The sequence below is a fragment of the Capra hircus genome, chromosome 3, assembly GCF_001704415.2.
Source record: "Capra hircus breed San Clemente chromosome 3, ASM170441v1, whole genome shotgun sequence".
Classification (NCBI taxonomy): domain Eukaryota; kingdom Metazoa; phylum Chordata; class Mammalia; order Artiodactyla; family Bovidae; genus Capra; species Capra hircus.
Genome location: NC_030810.1, coordinates 21,056,512 through 21,081,568, shown reverse-complemented (window position 1 = coordinate 21,081,568; position 25,057 = coordinate 21,056,512). Strand labels below are relative to the sequence as shown.

The 25,057-nt window shown below is 48.8% G+C and overlaps 1 protein-coding gene across 2 annotated transcripts; it reads right to left on the bottom strand.

The window, feature by feature from the left end:
* On the bottom strand, positions 282-24,984 carry LOC102175263 (vitamin D3 hydroxylase-associated protein). 2 transcript variants are annotated; one of them, XM_005678506.1, is made up of 15 exons: positions 24,779-24,984; positions 17,733-17,846; positions 17,366-17,515; positions 16,920-17,053; positions 16,122-16,328; positions 14,469-14,509; positions 13,914-14,038; positions 12,668-12,793; positions 11,918-12,015; positions 11,498-11,597; positions 11,022-11,065; positions 10,286-10,325; positions 9,770-9,878; positions 2,221-2,366; positions 428-634 (listed from the first exon to the last, which is right to left on the bottom strand). In XM_005678506.1, exons 1-15 carry the CDS (start codon positions 24,971-24,973, stop codon positions 506-508), a joined length of 1,758 nt encoding a protein of 585 aa, XP_005678563.1. In that variant the 5' UTR covers positions 24,974-24,984; the 3' UTR covers positions 428-505. The 2 variants fall into 2 exon arrangements, with proteins under 2 accessions (XP_005678562.1, XP_005678563.1); XM_005678505.1 differs by lacking the exon at positions 2,221-2,366 and having other exon boundaries at positions 282-634.

Below are 25,057 nucleotides of genomic sequence, written 5' to 3'. Positions count from 1 at the left end.
CTGGCAGGTAGGACAGACTACATCAAATCTAACCCCCTCAATTTGTGGATGATAAGACAGGTCCAGAGAGGGGAAGTAACTTGCCTGGCATCACACACCAAACCAGTGGCAGAGCCAGGACTTGGACCAGGTCTCCAAGCTCTCAGTTTGGGGCCCTCTCCCCTCTCCTGCAGTCTGGGATAGCATCTCAGAGACTGAACTGGAGGAGAGCAGCTGGAAGTAGAAGGCCACTCGAAGTCTATAGCCCTACCTCCCCATCTAGACCAGAGATCACAAAGCCAGCCCGTCAAAATGTTTATTGAACACGTCACCCTGCTCCCCATGCTGGGATAATCTGGGAAGTCTGTGTACTAAGCAGCCACACAGAGGGACAACAAAGAAAACTTCTGGTGGGCTTCCAGGAGGAGGAGAAATAAGGTGGATCTGGTATTCATGAGAAGGAAGGAACATTGAGAGCAGACTTGGATGAGGATGTAGAAAGACCTCCAGGAGGAGGAGTGTCTTATCACTTGGGTTCCATCTTGTTCTTGACTAAGGTCTCCACCTCCTTCATGAACCGGAGACACAGTTCCTCTTCCCATGGCAAAGCGATGCACTGCACAGCCACCGAAAGCCCCACAGATCCTCTCACCGCCTGCAGGAAGAGAGGGCCTATGGACTCAGAGCCTGCTTCCTGCTCACAGGCCCCTTGCCCAGCCACCCTCACCACCCATAGGTGTGTATTAACCCAAATATCTCACTCCCGGTCTATATTAAGGCAGACTTGTCACGGATCTCAGAGTTCCAGGCTTCCTCAACTCTCAGCAAAACCTGGAAAAACTGTTCTGCTTTGGCTACAATTCTCCAGGGTTAGGATGGAAAACTTGCTCCCTGTGTAGACAGCTGACTCTAAGGATGAAGTATAAAACTGAGTATCCAGCCCGTGTCCTCAGCAAAGGAAAAGAGAATGTGCAAATCCCTGACCCAAGGCCTGATTGCACTTCTGCAAGGAAAGGGGTGCCTTGATCCCCAAACACAACTCCAGGAACATGGGAGTTGAGCCTGAGTCCCTGCCATGAAAATCAAACATGCTTGTAGGCATTCGAACATGTTTTCATTGCTTCAAGATGATACCATATAAGCCCTCACTTGCCTTTGTCTCTGGAGCCAGGTCCCATGGCTTCGAGTCCTGGCTCCTTCCCTTCAGCTGGCTATATGGCTTTGGTCGAGTCCCTTAACCTATCTGTTCTTTCATTTCCTCATTTGGAAAACCTCATGGGACAGTTGTGGGATTTAATGATTTAATATATATACAGCACTTTTAAACAGCTCTTGGAACAGAGTAAGAGCTCAAGACACATTAGATAGTATCGTTATTGTTATTCTCACAGAATTCAGGTCAGCAGTTCCACTGGGTAACTCTAGCACTAAAATCAATTTCCAGGAAAAATAAGTTACTTAATGTCTGACTCAGACACATGCATACTTTTCAGGGCCGGTTTCTCTCTTTCCCTCTCTCTCTTCCTCTCTCTCACTCAAGTCGGGGCTGTTATTTTAGACCATGAATTCAATAGGTCCATAGAAATATTTCCTTTGTGAAGCCCTCTCTGAATTAGTAATAGCGTTTATTCAACAGTTCCTACATACAGGGCATTATGCTAATTGCTTCACTTTTTTTTCGATTTAACCTTTAACACAACCCCACAAAGTGAAAATAGAACAAAAAGTGAAAGTGAAAGTTGCTCAGTCATGTTAGACTCTTTGCGACCCCATGGACTATACAGTCCATAGAATTCTCCAGGCCAGAATACTGGAGTGGGTAGCCTTTCCCTTCTCCAGGGGATCTTCCCAATCCAGGGATAGAACCCAGGTCTCCCACATTGCAGGCCACAAGGGAAGTCCAAATCCTGTCTTCCTAGAGAAAAAAAACCGTGTCCAGTTCAGATACATAGTGACCCGCTAACCAGTACCTTCACCTTGTAATCTTCACGGTAACCTCCTAGCCTTCACCTTTCTTCACCGCCCCTGTCTCTGGGATCGACCTTCCCTACAGAAGTGTCAAGGAAACCACTGCTTTTGCACAGTGGTTCTCCCCTCGCAAGGACAGAGGCTGACTTGGAGGTCAAAATAGTGTGTCTTCAGTGATGGGGTGAAACTGTAGCTGAGGTGGTAAAGAGAAACACTAAGAGGGACCAGCCCCGCCCCACCCCAACAGCAGGAGAGGCAGAGAGGGAAACTGACCTCCTGGAAACTTTTGTCGAACCTATCTCTGTAGTAGCCTCTGTAGAAGGCCAGTTCCTTCTCGTCCTGTGGCGTCACGGTGGTGACAGGCACTATGCCGGCAGGGAAGTTCAGGAGGTTGTAAAGACCCAAGTAGAAACTGCTTTCTGTAGGAAGATCCAGGTAAGCTCAGGAAAATGATCAGCTCAGAAAAGACTCAAGGGACTTCCCTAATGGCCCACTAGTTAAGAATCCTCCTTGCAATGCAGGGGATGTGGGTTCGATCCCTGGTCAGAGAACTGAGAGCCCCCATCCCTCGGAGCAACTGAGCCCAAGCACCGCAACTAGAGAGTCTGTGCTGCAACAAAAGATCCCGCATGACACAGTGAGAGCTCTGAGTGCTGCAACCAAGACCAGAGGCGGCCAAATAAATAACTGATTACCTTTTTTAAAAAAGAAGACAGGAGGGACAGAATGTGGGTGGGTGCCCCCTTGGGATCTTTCTTGGAACCACAGCCTTCTGCTTACAATAGCTGTTTCAGTGCAAGGAGTCGGTCTAACAGCTGCCTACTGCTCCCCACCGTGGAGGGAAGGAGAGAGTCAGAATCTGCTCTGTGCAGATGGGCAAAAAGCACATGAAAAGATACTCAATGTCACTAATTACTAGGGAAAGGCAAATCAAAACTACAGTGAGGTATCACCACACACAGGTCAGAATGGCCATCATCAAAAACTCCTCAAAAAATAAATGCTGGAGAGGATATGGAGAAAAGGGGACCCTCTTATCTACACTGTTGGTATGAATGTAAATTGGTGCAACCAGTATGGAGAACAGTATGGAGGTTCCTTAAAAACTTAAAATAGAGCTATTCTATGATCCAGCAATCCCACTCCTGGGTATATATGCAGAGAAATCCATAATTCAAAAAGATACATGCACCTCAGTGTTCATTGCAGCACTGTTTACAGTAGCCAAGATATGGACAAGTCTAAATGTCTATTGACATAGGAATGGAAAAGAATATGTGGTATGTACATACAATGGAATATTACTTAGCCATAAAAAGAACAAAATTATGTCATTTGCTGCATGGATGGACCTAGAGATTGTCATACTGAGTGAAGTAAGTCAGACACAGAAGGACAAATACCATATGATATTGCTTATATGTGGATTCTAAAACAAACAATACAAAAGAATTTATTTATGAAACAGAAATGGAGTCATGAATATAAAAAACAAGCTTATGGTCATCAAAAGGGTGGGGGAGGGATAAATTGGGAGATTTTGATGGACATATACAGTGGAAGTGACAAATAGATTCATGGGATTAGATCTGAGGAGTGCCTGAAGAACTACAGATGGAGGATTGTAACATTGTACAGGAGGCAGTGATCAAATCAGCCCCAAGAAAAAGAAATGTAAAAAGGCAAAATGGTTGTCGGAGGAGGCCTTACAAATAGCTGAGAAAAGAGGAAAAGCAAAAGGCAAAGGAGAAAAGGAAACGTATATCCATGTGAATGCAGAGTTCCAAAGAATAGCAAAGAGAGATAAGAAAGCCTTCCTCAGAGATCAACGCAAATAAATAGAGGAAAACAGTAGAATGGGAAAGACTAGAGATTTCTTCAAGAAAATTAGAGATACCAAGGGAACATTTCATGCAACGATGGGCACAATAAAGGAAAGAAGTGATATGGACCTAAGAGAAGCAAAAGATATTAAGAAGAGGTGGTAAGAATACACGCAAGAACTATACAAAAAAGATCTTAATGATCCAGATAACCATGATGGTGTGATCACTCGCCTAGAGCCAGACATCCTGGAATGTGAAGTCAAGCAGGCCTTAGAAAGCATCACTATGAACAAAGCTGGTGGAGGTGATAGAATTCCAGCTGAGCTATTTCAAATCCTGAAAGATGATGCTGTGAAAGTGCTGCACTCAATATGCCAGCAAATTTGGAAAACTCAGCAGTGGCCAACGACTGGAAAAGGTCAGTTTTCACTCTAATCCCAAAGAAAGGCAATGCCAAAGAATGCTCAAACTACCACACAATTACACTCATCCTTCCCTGGTGGCTCAGACGGTAAAGTGTCTGCCTGCAATGCAGGAGACCCAGGTTCGATTCCTGGGTCAGGAAGATCCCCTGGAGAAGGAAATGGCAATCCACTCCAGCACTCTTGCCGGGAAAATCCCATGGACGGAGGAGCCAGTCCATGGGGTCGCAAAGAGTCGGACACGACTGAGCGACTTCATTTCACTTTACATGCTAGCAAAGTAATGCTCAAAATTCTCCAAGCAAGGCTTCAGCAGTATGTGAACTGAGAACCTCCAGATGTTCAAGCTGGATTTAGAAAAGGCAGAAAAGCCAGAGATTAAATTGTGAATATCTGTTGGATCACAGAAAAAGCAAGAGAATTCAAAAAAACTTCTGCTTCATTGACTACACCAAAGCCTTTGACTGTGTGGATCACAACAAACTGTGGAAAATTCTTAAAGAGACGGGAATACCAGACCACCTTACCTGCCTCCTAAGAAATCTATGCAGGTCAAAAAGCAACAGTTAGAACTAGTCATGGAACAAAAATATTGTTCCAAATTGGGAAAGGAGTATGTCAAGGCTGTATATTGTCACCCTGCTTATTTAACTTATATACAGAGTACTTCATGTGAAATACTGGGCTGGATGAAGCACAAGCTGGAATCAAGACTGCTGGGAGAAATATCAATAACTTCAGATATGTAAATGACACCACCTTTATGGCAGAGAGTGAAGAGGAAATAAAGAGCTTCTTGATGAACGTGAAAGAGGAGCGTGAAAAAGCTGGCTTAAAACTCCACATTCATAAAACTAAGATCATGGCATCTGATCCCATCTCTTTAAGACAAATAGATGGGGAAACAGTGATGGACTTTATTTTCTTGGGCTCCAAAATCACTGCAGATGCTGATTGCAGCCATGAATTAAAAGACACTTGCTCCTTAGAAGAAAAGCTATGAAAAACCTAGACAGCATATTAAAAAGCAGAGGCATTACTTTGCCAGCAAATGTCCATCTAGTCAAAGCTGTGGTTTTTCCAGTAGTCATGTATGGATGTGAGAGTTGGACTATAAAGAAAGCTGAGCGCCAAAGAATTGATGCTTTTGAACTGTGGTGTTGGAGAAGATTCTTGAGAGTCCCTTGGACTGCAAGGAGATCAAGCCAGTCAATTGTAAAGGAAATCAGGCCTGAATATTCATTGGAAGGACTGATGCTGAAGCTGAAGTTCCAATACTTTGGCCACCTGATGCGAAGAACTGGCTCACTGGAAAAGACCCTGATGGTAGGAAAGATTGAAGGCAGGAGGAGAAGGGGATGATAGAGGATGAGAAGGTTGGATGGCATCACCGACTGTATGGACATGAGTTTGGGCAAGCTCCGGGAGTTGATAACGGACAGGGAAGCCTGACATGCTCCAGTCCATGGGTCGCAAAGAGTCAGACATGACTTAACCAATACACACTATTATATATAAAAAATATATAACAAATAAGAACTGGCTGCATAGCACAGGAAACTCTACTCAGTACTCTGTAATGGCCTATGTGGGAAAAGAATCTAAAAAAAAAAGAGTGGGTATATGTATGTGTGTTAGTTGCTCAGTCATGTCCGTGTCTTTGCAACCCCATGGACTGTAGCCTGCTAGGTTCCTCTGTCCATGGGTTTCTCCAGGCAAGAGTACTGGAGTGGGTTGCCACTCTTCTCCAGGGGTCAAACCTGGGTCTCTTGCATTGAAGGCAAATTATTTACCATCTGTGCCAACATGAAAGCCCCCCTGGCCTCATTACATTGTGGGGTTTTTTTTTTCTAATTTTTAAAAAAATTTGACTGAGTCAGTTGTGGCTCACAGGGTACATGTATGTATTCACTTTGCTATACACCTGAAGCTAAGACAACATTGTAAATCACTATGTGCCAATAATTTTTTTTTAAATAAAAAGAATCCACACTGCAAAGCCTTACTCAGTGCCAGGCACTGCACTCCCCTCTCTACACTGCTGAGTCCTTGACTCCTCCCTTCCTCTGTGAGATGAGGATTACTATTCCGTGCACAAATGGGAAACCAAGGAGGCAGACAGATACACAACTAGTGGCTGGCAGAGGATGCAGCCATGCCCTCCAGTACTCAGGGCTCTAAGAGGGCTGGAGTGCAATCCTGAGTTGAAAAGGTAGCTCCTCCCAGCAGCCACCTGTGTGCAGGGAATAAGCATCAGAGTGTCAGGGATGTGGACAGAAGACACTAGAGCAGAGCCAACTGTGGGGTATGCCTTGGGCAACCGCTGTAGGGGGACCCAGGGGAGAAGAGCCCAGGCTTGAGGGGGGTTTGCATTCTGCATGGCATCGCCTCTGAGACCAGCACCTGTGCTACACATAGGTGGCTGCCCTGTGTTGAGCCTTGCTTGCATCTGCAGGTGGGCTACTGGGCTGAGGCCACCTCTGGAAGCGAGGCTGCAGAAAGCATGTTAAGAGTGAATGGATATGCTAAGAGAAAGAAGCCAGACCCCTGTGCCTCATACCTTTTGATTTTCCTTATATGAAATCCTAGATGAGGCAAAACTATAGTGACAGAAAGCAGACCAGTGGTGGCATGAAACGCAACAGAACATGAAGGAAATTTGGCTAATGATGGAAATAGCCTCTATTGTGATTAGGTCGTGGAGGAGAAGGGGAAGACAGGATGAGATGGTTGGATGGCATCACCAACTTGATGGACATGGGTTTGAACAAGCTCTGGGAGTTTGATGGACAGGGAAGCCTGGCGTGCTGCAGTCCATGGGGTCACAGAGTTGGACATGATTGAGTGACTGAACTGATACACATATACATACATATGTTAAAATTCACCAAGTTACTTAAAACTGGTGAATTTTATCTCATGTAAATTATACTTCAATAAAGTTCATTTAAAAAGTGAATGGAGGGACTTCCTCGGTGATCCAGTGGCTAAGACTCTGTGCTCCCAAGGCAAAAAGCCCAGGTTCGATCCCCGGTCAGGAAACTAGATCCTGCATGATGCGAGTAAGATCCAGTGCAGTGAAATAAATTAAAAAAAAAAAAAAGTTTAAGTGAATGGAGGAAATCCCCTGGTGGTCCAGTGGTTAGGACTCCATGCTTCCACTGCAGGGGCACAGGTCTGGTCCCTGGTCAGAGAACTGAGATCCCAGAAACTTCACAATGAAGCCAAAACAAATGAATAAACAAACAAAGGGAATGAAAATTGGTAGGTGCCAGGAGCCGGCAAGAGGAGTCCTGCCCATGGCAAAGGTCATGAAGTTAAGGGGCCCGACAGGCAGAGGCGAGTCAGGCCTTAAGGGAGCCTCGCTGGATCTGCTCGTGCATCTGCCCCAAAAACCAAAGTCTGCCTGCCTTGCTGTATTATGCCTTTCACCTATACTTTTGACATTACGGGGGGCTATCCCCCACCACCTCTCTCTGTAAAAGAGTTAACTTAGGACACCAGTTAATACATCTCCTGGGCGTGTTTCAGTCCAAAAACTCCTCTGATGGCTCTCTAGCCTGCCTGATAGGATTATCCAGCCATGTATGATTGTTTACAGCCTCCCAACCGTGAGAGGCACGAGATGCTTTAAACTTTCTAAAAACAGATTCTTTCCAGAAGTTAGAAAATTATTAGTATAGTATTAGCAAGTTAGTTAGAAATTATGTTGGTGAGGGGTTTCATTGCTGAGTTAATGATTGCCACCAGGCCTCCATATCCTTAGGCACCTGGGAGTATGTTAATCAATGTAATTGGAATGTAGAAAAAGAAATATAGTAGTTTTGATGTTAGCAATACTAGACTTTTTGAGTTAATGAATTTTCTCTTTTGTTATAGATCACTGTACTCCTCTTTCTTTGTTATAAATCATTGTGTCCTTGCTATGTAAAAATGTAACTTTATCACTCTCTTAAGACTAAATAGATCTTAAGGGGAAACAAGTTTTCTGGTCAATTAACCTTTATCAATAGAAGAAAGGGGGCCATAAAATGTTAATCGGTCTCCAGACCAGAAGATATTATAAAACAAATGTAAGACCCTTATAAGAACAAAGGTATGCTGATAAGGGTCAGAGCAGCTGACCCTGCGTGACTGTTTCTTACATTTATCTCTATGTACAACTAAAAGTATAAAAGTGGACCTGGAAAATAAAGAAACGGACCAGTTCCTGGAAAGACTGGCTTCCCCCATGTGGTCTTTTCTCTTTCTCTTCTTTTCTGACTGAATTCCCATCCAGAGTGTGGAGGCTCGCCATGTCTACTTACTTGCCCTGGCTTCTAAGACCCACGCGAGAGGGAGCCCAAGGCAGGGCACCCTCCACTATTCAAGAGGGCGCTGGTGGCCTACATAGGCGGTGCAAACTCCTTGTCTTGGAGCTTTATTGGTTTTCCATGTAAACCAAGTTATTCAGCATCTTTTCTCCACTTATTTTCCTACTACACTATTTCTTTCTAATCTCCCTCCATATCTTTAATTAAGCAATTAATTCCTCAGACACCGACATCGTCCCCACTTCAAATTCCCTGGATCCCCCGGGGCTGGACCCCGGCAGGTAGGGACTGGTAACAGTTACGGGGTTTCTTTTCAAGATGATTAAAATGTTCTGGAACCAGATAGTGGTGGTGGTTGCATGACATTCTGAATATACTACAAACCACTGAGTTAAACGCTTTAAATGGTGAATATACGTTATCTGAATTTTATCTCCATTTAAGACAATTTTTTAAAAGTTGGCTTAAAGCTCAACATTCAGAAAACAAAGATCGTGGCATCTGGTCCCATCACATCATGGGAAATAGATGGGGAAATGGTGGAAACAGTGTCAGACTTTATTTTTGAGGGCTCCAAAATCACTGCAGATGGTGACTTCAGCCATGAAATTAAAAAACGCTTACTCCTTGGAAGAAAAGTTATGACCAACCTAGATAGTATATTCAAAAGCAGAGACATTACTTTGCCGATTAAGGTCCATCTAGTTAAGGCTATGGTTTTTCCTGTGGTCATGTATGGATGTGAGAGTTGGACTGTGAAGGAGGCTGAGCACCAAAGAATTGATGCTTTTGAACTGCAGTGTTGGAGAAGACTCTTGAGAGTCCCTTGGACTGCAAGGAGATCCAACCAGTCCATTCTGAAGGAGATCAACCCTGGGATTTCTTTGGAAGGAATGATGCTAAAGCTGACACTCCAGTACTTTGGCCACCTCATGCGAAGAGTTGACTCATTGGAAAAGACTCTGATGGTGGGAGGGATTGGGGGCAGGAGGAGAAGGGGACGACAGAGGATGAGATGGCTGGACGGCATCATGGACTCGATGGACGTGAACATGAGTGAACTCCGGGAGATGGTGATGAACAGGGAGGCCTGGTGTGCTGCGATTCATGGGGTTGCAAAGAGTCGGCCATGACTGAGTGACTGAACTGAACTGAACTAACATCAGAGGTAAAGGCCAGAGGCTGTGGGAGGACTCAGAAGTCCTGGATGCCACACCCCACCCCCACCCCACTCCCTACCAAGGACTCAGTGTTCTCTCACCTTGTGTCTTGGCAGGATAGCCAACAAAGAAGGCGGGGTCCAGTGCTGGAGACAGCAGCACATCCAGATCCAGGGACCTCCACTTGGCTATGAATTCTTGCTGATATTCCTGCAGGAATAGTGGAAGGCAGGAAAGGTGAGACTGGCAGGGGTCACTGTTTGCAGGACAAAATCAGATGCCTCCAGGCTGAGTCAGTTAAACACCAGGAAGAATTCCCAGGCTGTGAGGTGCAGACTGAGATGGGGGTGGTACAAGGGGAAGTCAGGGTCTTCCCAGGGGCCAAGGGGGAGGGATGGGAAGGACAGTCTCAAGCTACAGTGATCTGGGGACAATGTATCATCCTGGTCCCAGGGAGACAGACTACATTAACCTCCTGGTCATCATCCGGGTGCAGCTGGGCCTCCCCTGAAGGCCAAGACAGAGATCTACCATCTACTGGGCTACTCCTGTCGCCACCCAGGGGTCTGCTGCCCCAGTTCTGGCAGTCCCTCAAGGTCTCCCCAGGCATGTATTACCTCCACTGCTGTGTGCAGCTCCCACAGTTTCTTGGGTGTCCTGGGGAATGAGGAAGAAGGAGAAGTCCAAAGGTCAGCATGGGAGGACTGCTTTTTATACAAACGGGGACATGACACCCAGGAGGCAAGTTCTGGACTCTATGCAGGCTGCAAATCAGCTGATGGGCTGGGAATCACCCTGTATCTTGTCCCCTGGCCAAGATCCATTACCTGTCCAATGTTCCCAAGAGGACCCGTCCCCTGGTCAAAGCCCTACTACCTGTGACAGGGACCCACAGGCTCCCTCAAAACCCCAGGTCCCTTCCCCTAAACCATGAGGCCCCGGATCAACCCTCAGGCTGCTCCAGCCCCAGTTCCAACCAGCCCCTTAATTCCAAGCCCACCAGGCCAAGCCCAACAGCAAACCCAAACCAGACTCCTCTCCCAATCATATCCCCATCCCAACTCCAATCTTAACCTCAACCCTGACCCAAACCTAACTTCAACTCAGGCCCAACTTTTATCCCAATCTAACTCAATTCTAGTGTGTACTCAAGAGTTCAACTCCAAATAAAACCCCAGTCCCACCCAAAAGTCTAAATTAACCCCATGTTGGGCATGATTCTAAAGCCCTAATTAGATTCCAAAGCCTTAAACAGCCCTGCTCACAGTGGACAAGGCCCCCAGCCACATGACCCTCACCCAGTTCCCAAGGAAACCCCTTGTGAATTGGACCTGAGGAGGCTTGATCACTTACCCTACTCCACACATCGTTTCTAAACCCTGGCTAACCCGGGGCTCCTGGAGGTGGGGAGAGAGGGGGAGGGCACTTTCAGAAACCATAGGGCAATGCCGCCTGCCCAGGACAGGGGTCTGGGAAGAGAAACTCTGCCCCGTTCCCCCGCAAGCCCCTGACCACAGCACCAAACCCTGATCCCCCTCTCTCAATCCCCTTCCCTCTCGCTGAAGCCCCATCTCTCTGAGCTTCTCTGAAGCCCCCTTCCCTCTCTGACAGCATTGCTCTCTTTTGGCCCCCATCTCCCTTCTTTCAGTTCCTCTCCCATCGAGCCTTTCTCTGAACCACCACATTCTCTGGGCCTCATCTTCCTCTCTGACCTGACCCCCACCCCCACCCCACCCCTCACCCCAAGGGAGGCCCCTCCCCTTTCTTAGCCCCTTGTCCTCTCTGGGCCCCTCCCCCTCCAGCCCCTCCCACTCTGAACCCACACTCACGATATACTTCCAGATCCAGGCCAGGAAACGTTTGAGTGAGTCTGGCAACCTGAGAGAGGTGACTGTGTTCTTCATGGAGGGGTCCACAATGTCTCCCTTACTGAGGAACCACAGACACACAGCTGGTCAGTTATGGCCTTCAGCTGGCCATCACCCAGCCATCAGCTTCCCCTCTGTAGATAAGCTACAGAGAGAGGTTTGACCCAAAGAAATACTCTGTTCCCAGCAGCACCACCCCAGAACATGTGCGTCCTGAAGGCAGAGCTTGGTTGGGTGACTTGCTGCTTATGGTCACACAATGAGCCAGAGGCACCAAAGCAGCCCAGGCCTGCAGCTCCCCACCTAGGGCTCAGGCTGCCACCAGCCCTTTCCTCAACCCCATTTCCATCACACCCCACATCCGAGTTCCAGCAGACATACAGTTTCTCCAGAAGGCTGGCCCCTCCATCAGCAGACAGACTCCCTAGGAACAGGTGAAAGAAGGCATACTCTGTTCGGGGGACAGAGAAGGGGATGACCTGGGGAGAGAGAGGCCGAGACAGGGCCTGGAGCTCCTCCTGCTCTCCCCCATGTTCTCTCTGCATCCCTCAGAATTTAAAGAGAGAATACCACAGCAGCTCCTCAGCAAGCTTGGGAAGCCTTTATGCTCTGCCCACTCCCTCACCCCCTCCACAGAGATAAGGCAGAATTTGAGCTGCTTGCTTAACTGTGATCCAGCCCCTTGCCAAGTGCTTTATTGGGAGCTCATTCAATCATCACGGCCACCCAGTGCAGTAGCAACCTGAGGCTCATAGAATTGAAGAGACTGCCTCAGCAATTCTCAAAGGGTGGCGGGGCAGGGACAAGCCACCGGGGCATGGGAAGTAGGGGAAGAAGAGGGCCACTCTGAGGACAAGAGGCTCCTTACAGCCATTTGATGGAGACAACAGAAACCCAAGCTCTAGGAATTATAGGAGTGAGTCTCAGAGATCCTGCTACTGAAGGGGGATGCCTTCCTCACAGGATGGGACCCACCCTGCCCCCACCTCCACTCCATCGGCCTCCAGGAAGCCTAGGGGAAACACAATGATCTCACTAGCACAAACTCAGATATAACCTTTCTCCCCAAGAATGGACCAACCTAGCATTCTCACTGACCTGGTCTCCCTTCCAAGGGCCAAGTAAGCCTACCTGGTGTCCTGCATCCCGGAGCAGCCTGGATGTGAGCTTCACGGCCCTGGCCATGCTAGGTGATGGCTGGGTGAAGCCATCTGATTCATAGTAGCCAATTCGAAGGGGACGGTTACTGGAGTACACCTTGGGGAAAGAGGGGCTGGGTTAGGGGAGATTGGCCAGAAGACAAGGTGGCCTCATTCCAAGGGCCCCTTGAAGCCTCCCTATATACTCTCCAGGGTTTAGGTCCTCTGAAGAACTCTCCAGAAGAGGAAGAAATGGATGGGGACATGACTGATTGGGTAGCTGGAGTGGATAGTTAAACAGATTCACAAGTGAATGGGTGGGTGTATGAGATGGTGAATGGGTGAGTGGGCAAGGGTTAAACAGAGAAATGGGTGGGTGGGTAAATGAATGGATGGAGGTGAGTGGTGAGTGGGCAGGCAGGCAAGTAAGTACATGAACAGACACAAATATCTTAAAGCCAAAGAAGGGTCAGGAGAGGAAGAGCATGAAGAGACCAATAGAGGCGAATAATAGATAGCAGACAGTGACCGCAGGCTGATTGTACTGCAGTACATGTAGGGAATCAGATGGATAGACACTGGCTGAACAGTAGACAGAGACTCCCTAGGCAGCAGATCCTGGAGTCAGACAGGGCTGGGTTCCAAGCCACTATGTGATCATCAGAAGGTCATTTCACTTCCCTTCAGTTTCCTCACTTGTAAATGGGAGGAGTGAAGCTCATTCTATAGAGTGAGTGTTAGGATGAAGTACAAAGAGCCACCACCTAGTAGGTACCAATGAACGTGCCTGAGTGAGTTAATGCAAAAATGAAGAGTCAGAGCTAGAAGGGTCTACAGCAAAATTCTGGTTCAACATCTTCCTTGTACCAATGTGGAGGCTGAGCCCTAGAGAAGAGATGTCACTTGGCCAGAGTTACCTAGAGGCCTAACAACCCAGCTTCCCTTGATACCAGTCTCTCTACACCACCCTTGCTGAGCTTACTGCCCCTGTGTGTTGGGCAAATGATGATGGAGTCCCTCTCTGGGTAATATCATCTGCGGCTCCAGGTGGCACAGAAGCCAAAGCAGGTGGCATCTTGTCGGGTTGGGGAATGAACTGACTGAGCATGCGGGCTTCCTGCTCACTGCACTTGGGCTGGGAAAGGAGAGCTTCACAGGGAATGGTCCTAGTGGCTGGTTGTTGAGGAATGAAGGGAGAAGAGAGGGAGCCCTCCAGGCTTGCTCCCTACCCAGCTCACCTCCTCCCTGAAGGGCAGGAAGGGCACGGTGGGGTCCAGTCGGTGCATGTGTTCACTCAGCAGTGCTCGCAGGCACAGTGCCAGGCTCTCCACGTCCCAGGCCAAGGGGCCAGTCACTGTGATCACTGTACAGAGTGGGTGGAAAGAGGCAGACATGCCACAGCCTTTCTGCTTTGGGGACCCACACTGCCTGGCCTCAGAGGGGGGGACCCAGGGCCATGATCAGGGAAAAGTGAAGAGGCCCTGGGGCTGTCTTAGGTCAGGGGTTGAGAATGAGTGGAGCTGGCAGACTAGCTCAAACAACCTTCCAGCCTGAAGGGAGATTCTCCTCTGGGGCAGAACACTAGGAGACCAGCAAGCGAGGTGAACGCTAAGGAACAGGAAGCTCCTCTCCAAGGGGCAAGAGCCACTGGACTAGAAAGCCAAGCAGAACCTTCCCCCATACTCCTTGGTCACTGGTGGGGCTGGTCTGTGTGAGATACAGTGAAATGTCCTTGGGAGAAAGGCAAACAGGTGGCCTTCGAATGGCTATGGCCAACACAGACAAGAGCTTACCTGTTTTCCTGCCCTTGACAGCAGAGGCAACTCCGGAGTTGCTGCAAAACCCCACCCACCCAGAGCCCAGCTCAGCACGTGAAGGGAAGGACTTAGGTGTCAAAGAGGCTTGAACACCCAGCCAGTGCACTCCCCCAGGGCCCAGCACACAAGAATAAGAGTTGCCTCAACCCTCCCATGACTCTTTACTGTCCACAGAATAAATCTGAGCCCTTTTACTTCCCTTCAAGACTCTAAATTATCAACTCTTTCTATAACTTCCCTTTCTAGCCCTTCCATATGTACTCACACATTGTTCCAGGCAAAATAGGCTGCTTATAGAATTACAGCCTTCTAGATGCTACTCGATGGACATGAGTTTGATCAAGCTCCAGGAGTTGGTGATGGACAGGGAAGCCTGGCATGCTGCAGTCCTTGGGGTCGCAAAGAGTCTGACACAGCTGAGTGACTGAACTGAACTGAAGATGCTTCTCCAACTCTGCATGTCCATCCTTTAAAAACCAAGCTGAAATACTGCCTTCTCCAGGAAGCCTTCCCTGCCTTTGACCTGCTTCTAAAAGTGTAAAATCTTGGTCTTTAATAAATTCTATTGAAGAACATGTCAACTTCATCCCTCTCTTTGACCTTCTCTTAAGCCTGGATTCAGTTCAGTTCAGTCGCTCAGTCGTGTCCAACTCTTTGCGACCCCATGGACCGCAGCACGCCAGGCCTCCCCGTCCATCACCAACTCCTGGAGTTTACCTAAACTCATGTCCATTGAGTCGGTGATACCATCCAGCCATCTCATCCTCTGTCGTCCCCTTCTCTTCCTGCCTTCAATCTTGCCCAGCATCAGGGTCTTTTCAAATGAGTCAGCTCTTTGCACCAGGTATAAGCCAGTTGGATGTTAAAGAGCACAACAGGGCCCGGGGCTGGGTCTGAGAGTGTTCTGTGTCCCTGTATAGGGCCACACAGTGTAGGTAGTCAGAGTGGGCTTGAAATATGGGTGGATGGGTGGATAGATGTATGAGTGAGTGCAAAACAGATGGAAAAATTAATGGAAATATGGATGGATTGGTGGGTGAATGGATGAATGGAGGCAAACGTGGATTGATGGATGGCTAGTTGAGTAGGTAGATGGAGAGATAACTGTCGGACTGAATGAATAAATGAATGGGAGGAAGAATGTAAGTTCTTCAGAGGCTTGGATATGGTCCATTTTGTTCACTGATGCATTCCAAGTACATAGATCGGTGTCTGGCACAGAGTAAACACTCAATAAATATTTTTTTAATAAATTAAGTGGCAGATGAATGGTGAAATTGTTTGATGGATAGAAACTGGGATGGCGACTGCATGGATGCATGAATGGATGAGAAATTGACATAGATGGATAAATAGATGGATTGATGTATGAGAAAGGAAAAGGGGGGTAAATGAACAGATGGATGGATGAATGAATTAATGAAATAATCAATGAGTGGACATTCTATCCCACTCCCTCCCGTACGAAACATGGTGTGTTTAGCTGTGGTGCTGAGGCAGGAGTTACCGGAAGCCCTCCTACCTCATCCACTTCCCCTACTACTGAGCTAATGAGAATCGTTATATGGACAAGACCCCTAGTTTCTCCAGACTGGGCTGAGCCTACCCAGGCCCCCCACCACCAAGTACCTGAGGCGGTATCCTGTGACCCGGATACCACAGACACCACAAAAGCTGGCTGGAATACGGATACTGCCTCCGGTGTCAGTACCCATGCCCAGGATGGAACCCCCTTTTGCCAGGAGAGCTCCTTCACCCCCTGAGGAGCCCCCAGATGTCTTCTTTAAGTTCTGAGGGTTCAGAGTCTGTCCATAGATGGGGTTGCTGCAATCAAAGCTGAGGGAAGCAGAAGAAATGGGGCTGGGAGGGGAAGGTATAACTGGAGAAGACTGCACTGCCCATAGAGAGGCCAACCTCCCTCGGAGTCAGCCCCAGGACAGATGAGCTCCCCCTGCGGGCCAGGAACCTCCTGGTGTCCCTTCAGTTGAGGCGAGAGGCTGCTGCTGCAGGAGAGACCAACCAGGACTCCTAAAATGAAGATCAAGGAGCCAGCAGCTCTGCTAAATAGTGGGGAACAGGTTACAAAAACAGATAGAAACAGATACACTACAGGCTGAGGGGGTGGGAGGAGAATAAGGAATGAGAACAACTAGAGAGCTGGAGTAGAAACAGAGGTGTAACTTTTCAGTGCCTCTGGGCCTGAGGGCCCTTAAAGACCATGAGTCCACACACATGTTGTCAGATAAGGACACTGAGGCTCAGAGGGCAGAAAAGACTTGCCCAAGAACCTCCATCCCAAGGTCTACATGACCAGCCCCCACCTCACCCTCAGCCCTTCAGTGGCAGCTTCATCCTGGGCCCAGCCTTGGTCCCAGCCCCAGTCCCCGCCCCAGGCCCAGCCCGGGTTGGCCTGCCTGTTGCAGAGACCTGAGTAGCGTCTGGGAGATGTTGGTCTTAACAAAGGGAATAGCTCCCTGAGCCTTTAACACTTTCACGATGACTCCGTCCTTGGCTGCCGGCTTCTCCAGGAACTGGGCCAGGCCACACGTAGAGTCATGGCCCTGCAGGGGAGTGACACAAGCTCCAGCCCCTGGGGGTCAGAGTGGAACCAGCCACCGAACAGATTCTCTCCGGCACTCCAGTCCGCTCACAAGCATTCTCTCCCCTGCTGAGATGCAGGCGCTGCACCCTTAAGATTCATGAGTGACAGGAGAGATCAGTGGTGAAGAGATTGGGTTTGGGAGCCTGACTGCTGGTTTGGTTTCCAGCTGGCCACTTTCTAACCTTGGGGCCTAGATTGGGCAAGTGACTTGCCCAATGTCACACACTCAGATGCTCACATGTACACATGCACGTGTATCCCCAGGGCTCACCATGCAGTCATAGACGTCCTTGAGGCTGATGGGGACTCCATAGAGGAGTCCTCGCTCACTCTTCTTGAGTTTCTTCAATGCCTGCAACTGTTCCTCACATTCATCTAGGAAATCTGTCAGGCAATTCACCTCCTGGTGTACCTTCATTGCCTGAGCATCATTGAGGGAAGCCAGAGAGGGGCTCAGGGCATGACCAGGGGCAGGACACTGAGTCACCCCAGCCCCTCTGCCCATCCTGACTCAGGGCAGAAGTGACAGGACTGTGGCACAAGCTCCCTCCCAAGCTGGCTGCAATGCCACAGGGTCACACCTGGCCCCCAGCTATTCCACCCAGAGCCCCAAGATTGGGCTCTGACTGGGACCACACCTCCTCTAGGTAGCTGCAGAGGACACTCTCCAAACTCAGCTCATCAGCAAGCAGCTTCTGGACCAGCTTCTCCAGCGGCAGCTCCAGAATGGGCTTGGGGTCCAGCTCTGGCTCCTGCAGAGACAGGGGCAGGCAGATATCACACTGCTCCACTCAGGGCCCCCCCCCACATCAATATCATGCCTAGGTGGACACAGAGTACTCCTCACATGTTCCTGGGCCCATCCTTAGCTTTAAAGACATCTCCCAATCAGTCTCCAGATTGGAATAAGAGCCCTCCAGGGACACAAGTATCCTCCTCTGTGTCGGCCTCCCCAGAGTCCAACCCCAGGGCCCAGCACAGAGAAGGCCGGCCCCCTCCTTGTGCAGCTATCCAACAGGGCCCCCCGTGGAGTGGGAGGGACTCTACATGCACATCTTGGGATGCAGGGCTTACGAAAGTGAGGCTCAGTTCTTTGAGGTTTGCCTTCAGGAGTCACCGCCCCAGCACCCCACCTTTCCTTCTTCTCCAGTCCTCCCACACCTGCTGATCTGACCTTGGGGAAAGGTCAGGGTGGCAGGAGAGCTGGAAGCCAGCCTTGACCACAGCCCTGGTCAGTGGGGTAACGCAGGTGAACCTCTCCCCATCCTGTGGCCTAGGTCTCCTCAGAGAGGAAAGTACCAGAATACGGTCATGAGTCAGCCACGCAGCCGAGCATAGACAGGCCCCCCAGCTGCCCTGAGCCCAGAACTCCTGGAACAGCCTGAGAACTCCTAATCAAGGATCCAGCACACAGTGGGCATTCAAGAAGATGAAGTTGCCTCTCTGTCCTCCATGACCCCAGCTGAGCCCCTGATGCCTTCAAGTTGAAATGTGGGTTAGGTGGGCCTTTCTCGGTCCTGGAGGGGACATAGGGAGACAGAGGGATTTTCCTGGGAGGTTGGGGCTTCACGGCTTCTTGGATTCTTCCAGTCCTCATCTTATTCTCATCCGTAGCATCTGACTGCTAGAAACTTTCCTCTGGAAGCGCTCCATGCCCTCAACTCCCCTGACTTCCCTCTCCCTTCCAGCAATTCCTGCCCAGTCTCCTCTGACCCTCCTCCTCCAGTAAATGTTGGCCACCTCCCTCCCTACCTGTCTACCTTCTCTGGTGAACCCAGTGGCCAGTTCTCCCCGTTTCTCCAGTCCAGACCTACTTCCCATCAGGCCTCAGGCCCATTTACCCACCCATGGACCCACAGACATCCAGGATTCATCATTTTTCTGTCAAATCTGTTCCTCTTTATGAGATTCCCAACCGATGACACTTGTGTCATCAACAAGGTGAATCTCAGATCCCCTGGATCCTCACACCCAAGTTCTGAATATGGCTGGATAAATACCAACACAATTGCATGTAAAATGTGTTACAACACTTAAATCTATGCCGGGCCACCTTCCAAGAATTTTACATATAATCGTTTATATTACTCCTTGCAACAACTCTAGGAAGTAAGCTGTGTAACTTTCTCATTTTACAGCAGAAGATGCTGAGGCACAGAGAGCTGTTTACCCAGGGATCTGGATTCACTGGGCAGTGCAGTCCCAGCCACCATTCTCCTCTCCACACTCAGTGCTGACAGGTGGTTCTGCCTCCTTCAAATCTCCCCCTTCTGACTTCTCAGACTCCTTCCTGCCTAGAACCTTCTTTCTCACTTAGTTTTCTTACACCTCCTCACTGGCCTCCCTGCCTCTAGTCTTCCCTTCCAGCTCAGCCTCTTCACTGCGGCCAGGGTGATGCTTGTAGGTGTTATACTCAGTCACTCACTCATGTCTGACTCTTTGTGACCCTTTGTATTGAAGCCCACCAGGCTCCTCCATTCATGGAATTTTCCAGACAAGAATACTGGAGTGAGTTGTCATTTCCTCCTCCAGGGATTTTCCCGGATTTTTTTGTTTTTCCCGCTTTGGCAGGCAGATTCTTTACCTGCTGAGCCATTGAGAAAGCTCAAGAATACTGTGTGAGTAGCCATTTCTTTGTCCAGGAGATCTTCCTGACCCAGGGGTTGAAACTGTGTTTCCTACATTGCAGGCTAGTTCTTTACCACCTGAGCCATAACTACTTATATAAAACCCATGACATGTTCCTGGTGCAGTAAGTACTGGGTAGCTGAGAATATTGGTGTATCTATATGTGAACACATTAGATGTTTATGGTGACCCTTGTAGAAAGAGAATGTTGTTGCAACTTTATTCTGAGGGCTCCCCTGGTGGCACCATGTGAACAAGTGCCCGTCATCCATATAGACCCTTGAAGCCATTGCTCCCTGGCAGTTGTCCTTATGTGGCCACTGGTGAAAATGACAGCCTGCCAGGAACTGGGGAGAGGTGGGAAGAGAAGGCCAGGTAGTGAGAATGGTGGCTCTGCAGGCCTCTGCCGGGACTGCCCCTCTGCCAGCACTCCAGTGACCAGGGGTGGGGGCTTTCAAGGGTCCGAGAAAGCTTTTTAGCAACCCTGATGAATGGAACAAATATACTAGAACAAATCCACTAGAAACCCACTCAGCAAGGACAACATTATTGCTGAAATGAGAATATCATTTAGATAATGCTTGCTGTGTACCCAGGCACCACTGTCAAAATTATTAACTTGTGGACTATAATTATAATGGTCACTCCATCACAGAGGTGAGTAGGTTAAGGCACAGAGGGATTATTTAAAATGTAAGCGTTGGAGTCAGGATTCGAACACAGGCAGTCCAGCACTGTCTTAACTACCACACTCTTAACCAGCATGTCACACAACTTCTTCCAAGGCTTGTTAGATTAGGGTCAATGAAATTTATATGACATTCTAATAACAATGTTTATAGTTGACAACAGAGATCCCTGAAGACTATATAAAATCTCAAAAGGTATCAGAAGAGCCAGGAATTCTGAGTGTCACTGCTACTGGTTCAGCGGAAGCTGAGGCAGACTCAGCCTAAGGAATGATGCATTGGTGTTGAAAGTCTCTATTTAATGAGACTGCAGGTCACCTATTGACCCAGCTTATTGAGAGAGCTTAATAAAGCTTTTAATAAAGCTTGAAAGATAGGGATATCTTCACAAGATGATCATCACATCAGAAGAGCCCCACAAATTTTCAAAAGATCAACAAATTATTTGGAAATTATTACAATAATCTGATGAAAGAATTGAACTTCAACTTATATCACTTTTAAGCCATTTTAGTATATAGTTTAGAACAAATCACCCCCTCCAGCCAAGCCCCACAGCTCCCAGGACATCCGGCCTTCTGCACACTCAGCTAGTGCTGCCTCCACGTGCGGATTGAAAATCAAAGAAAATATACTTCAAAGTTTTTAGTAAATTGGATATTAATCTTTCCAAAGTGGTCATTACATATGTTGAACTAAAAAGCCTCTTGATGAAAGTGAAAGAGGAGAGTGAAAAAGTTGGCTTAAAGCTCGACATTCAGAAAACGAAGATCATGGCATCTGGTCCCATCACTTCATGGGAAATAGATGGGGAAACAGTGGAAACAGTGTCAGACTTTATTTTTTTGGCTCCAAAATCACTGCAGATGGTGACTTCAGCCATGAAATTAAAAGACGCTTACTCCTTGGAAGAAAAGTTATGGCCAACCTAGATAGCATATTCAAAAGCAGAGACATTACTTTGCCGACAAAGGTCCATCTAGTCAAGGCTATGGTTTTTCCTGTGGTCATGTATGGATGTGAGAGTTGGACTGTGAAGAAAGCTGAGCGCCGAAGAATTGATGCTTTTGAACTGTGGTGTTGGAGAAGACTCTTGAGAGTCCCTTGGACTGCAAGGAGATCCAACCAGTCCATTCTAATGGAGATCAGCCCTGGATGTTCCTTGGAAGGAATGATGCTAAAGCTGAAACTCCAGTACTTTGGCCACCTCATGCGAAGAGTTGACTCATTGGAAAAGACTCTGATGCTGGGAGGGCTTGGGGGCAGGAAGAGAAGGGGACGACAGAGGATGAGATGGCTGGATGGTTTCACCGACTCGATGGATGTGAGTTTGAGTGAACTCCAGGAGTTGGTGATGGACAGGGAGGCCTGGCGTGCTGCGATTCATGGGGTCGCAAAGAGTTGGGCACGACTGAGTGACTGAATTGAACTGAATATCAAAAACTCCCTTAACCTTCAGGGTGGCAGTTTCCACCTGAAGTGACCAGAGCCTCCTAGCCAACAGCCGTCAGTCAGTAGATCCTACAAATATTATTTTCTAGGTGTTCTATAGCAGCAGTCCCCAGCCTTTTTGGCACCAGGGACTGGTTTCATGGAAGACAATTTTTCCATGGGTTTGGGAGTTGCAAGCAATGGGAGAAGCTGTATATGCAGATGAGGCTTCGCTCACTCAGCTGCCACTCACCTCCTGCGGTGAGGTTCCAGGGGCTGGGGACACTCCCCGCCTCCCTTCCACGTTATAGAAACAGTGCCTTACCTCAGGCTTTTCTCTTTCTATTACTGCCTTTCTTGTTCCCTCCTCCTTTTGAAAAAGCTCCTACATATCCTTCAAGGCTTAGGTCCAAAACCGCTTCCATGTGAAAACTTCCCCACACAACCCTCTCCAGGTAGCAGATCACCTCTCCTGCCAAGTCCCACAGCTTTGAGGGCATCTGACCTTTGCCACTCTCAGCTGAACTGCCTGCCTCCCTTCATGGTTCTCGCAACTCTGCTTCCATCACACACACCCCCCGCCCCAGACTGCGAGCCTCTTTAAGGCAAGCTTGGGTCAGATGTCAAATGTCAGATTATCTGAATAATGAATCTGTCCTCAGGGTCCAGCAGAGGCAAGACCCAGGAGAATCCTTTGTAAAATGTTCCTAAATGGAACTGAATTGGATTTGTTTGAACCCTGTGAGGGTTTGACCTATGTTTCAGCTTCCCATCTGCCTGGATCAGAAAGCTGGTCACCTGACCTTGAGGGTAACCCTGGCAGAGGAGTGATCTGATTGGAAAGGTGTCTAGGGCAGACCTGTACAACTTTGCTGGGAAGAGAATAAAGTGCTGAGAGCCAAGAGACTTTGAGGGAACGTTGGAGGTACCATGGATGATCTCACTCCAAACCCTTTACAGTCTTCCAGCCACCCAGACACCCCTTTCCAGGTACCCAGCCTAATAACTACCTATCCCAGATAGCCACACGTACACCAACCAGATGCCCAGTGACAGTGATGTCACTCAGTCATGTCCAACTCTTTGCAACCCTATGTACTATAGCCTACCACGCTCCTCCGTCCATGGAATTTTCCAGGCAAGAATACTGGAGTGGGTTGCCATTTCCTTCTCCAGAGGATCTTCCTGACCCAGGAATCGAACCTGGGTCTCCCACATTGTAGGCAGACACTTTACCTTCTGAGCCTCCAGGGAAGTCCAAGACACACCCCAAACCAGACATCCTCACACACCAGACACAATCACATGGGTACATGCTCAACCAAACATACAGACCCAAACCAGCCAAACATATCCAGATGAATATACCCCAATGAATAACACATGTACACTCAACCAGGCCCACACCAAGGCACATGACCGAACATAAACAGCTCACAGCCAGACACACACCCAGCCAGCACACAGGAGGGACATACAAGCAGACCCTGGTGTTTGCAGTGAAGGAACCTAAACCCACCACTTTGCACAGATGGGGACTCCCTGCACACACAGGAATCCTCTCCATCATGTGGAATCGCTGCAGCAACTCCATTAGCCCAGATTTCCTCCTCATCAACCAGGGAGGGGCAGCTGCTCTCTGGGGCAGATTGATTTATCCAACTAATTAGCCCCAATTAATATTAATACACAGTCTCAGAAACTGCAGCAGCTAGGGCAGAGGAACTGTCCACCGGGGCCATCAATCACCATCCGGGGAGATGGCAAAGGACACTCAGGAACTCTGGAGCATGGGGATAGCACCTCAGGCACTACCCCAACCCCCACTCCCAGAGGGAGTCTACCACAATCACCCAAGATACCACGAGCCCACCTCTCCTTGGGCAGATGGGGAATCCAAGGCCCAGAAAAAGGGTGGTCACATCGTGCAGGCTACCCAGCAAACCAAAGTCACGGTATAGAGTTGTCTCCGTGCCTTTCCCTCTCAGCTCTCGGCCGCTCTCGACAGGACAGACATATCCACATCTCAACTGCCAGCCTCACTGTCTTGCACCACTGGCAGTCAAACTGTCCAAGCCCCCGTGTGAGAAACATAGCTTCCTGGCAGACTCACAGATTTAGAAAATGAACTTAAGGTTGCCAGGGGGAAGGATGCAGGGAAAGGACAGTTAGGGAGTTTGGGATCGACACGTACACACTGCTATATTTTAAATGGATAACCAGCAAGGATCTACTGTATAGCACAGGAAGCTCCCCTCAGTGTCACACGGCAGCCTGTATGGAAGGGGAGTTTAGTGGAGAATGGATACACGGAGACATGCATATGCATGGCTGAGTCACTCTGAAGTCCACCTGAAACTACTATAGCTACACCCCAATATAAAATTAGAAGTTTAAAGGACAAAAAAATTAAATAAAATAAACTCAGATTCACTTCAGAGCCTGTGCTCTTAACAATTAAAGGAAAGAAACATAGCTTCCTGTGAAGACCCCACCTTCAGTGATCCCCAGTGTCGTGTGCTCAGCAAAAATTTGCAGAATCCCCATGTGGAGGATGAAGGGGACGAGAGGCAGGATTTAAAGACCAGGGTCCTGTCCCAGGTGGGGTCTAAGGGTGCTCAGGGGCTGAAAGAAGCCTGGCCTCCTACCTACAGTTGCCTCCATCAGTTTTAGTTCAACAAATAGCCCAGGTAAATACCCACCATGCAGCCGAGCCCTGTGACAGGCACTGGAAGAAAGAGAAAACACACTGCCTCTGACCTCAAGGGGCTCAAAGGACACAGATGAAGGAGGAACTGATGGGGACACAAGAAGCCAGCTTAGGGAGCTGGCGGGAGCAGGGCTGCTCCCTGACTTCTGAAGGAGATGAGGTCACGGGAGGAGCTCTGTCCCGAGGTGGGACCCACTATTGGGATTGAGGGTCAACGTCCACTCACTTGCTGCCGGAGACGTTCTGCCAGGGCTGCCATCCTCCTCAGAGCCTCCTCCCTACGCTTCTGCGCCCTTGGGATCCTGCTCCGTGCTGGAGCCTGACACCAGAAGAGCATGGTGGCCCCCAGCCAGACAGCCCCTAGCAGAGCCTCCGGGAGTAACACCACTAGCAGGTGAGATAGCCAAATCACCCCAGGCATCGTGGGACCCGTGCAGATGTACCAACTGCTTCCTCAGGAAGGCTGCCTTTTTATTTGTCAGCGCCACCCTCCCACGCCTGTTTC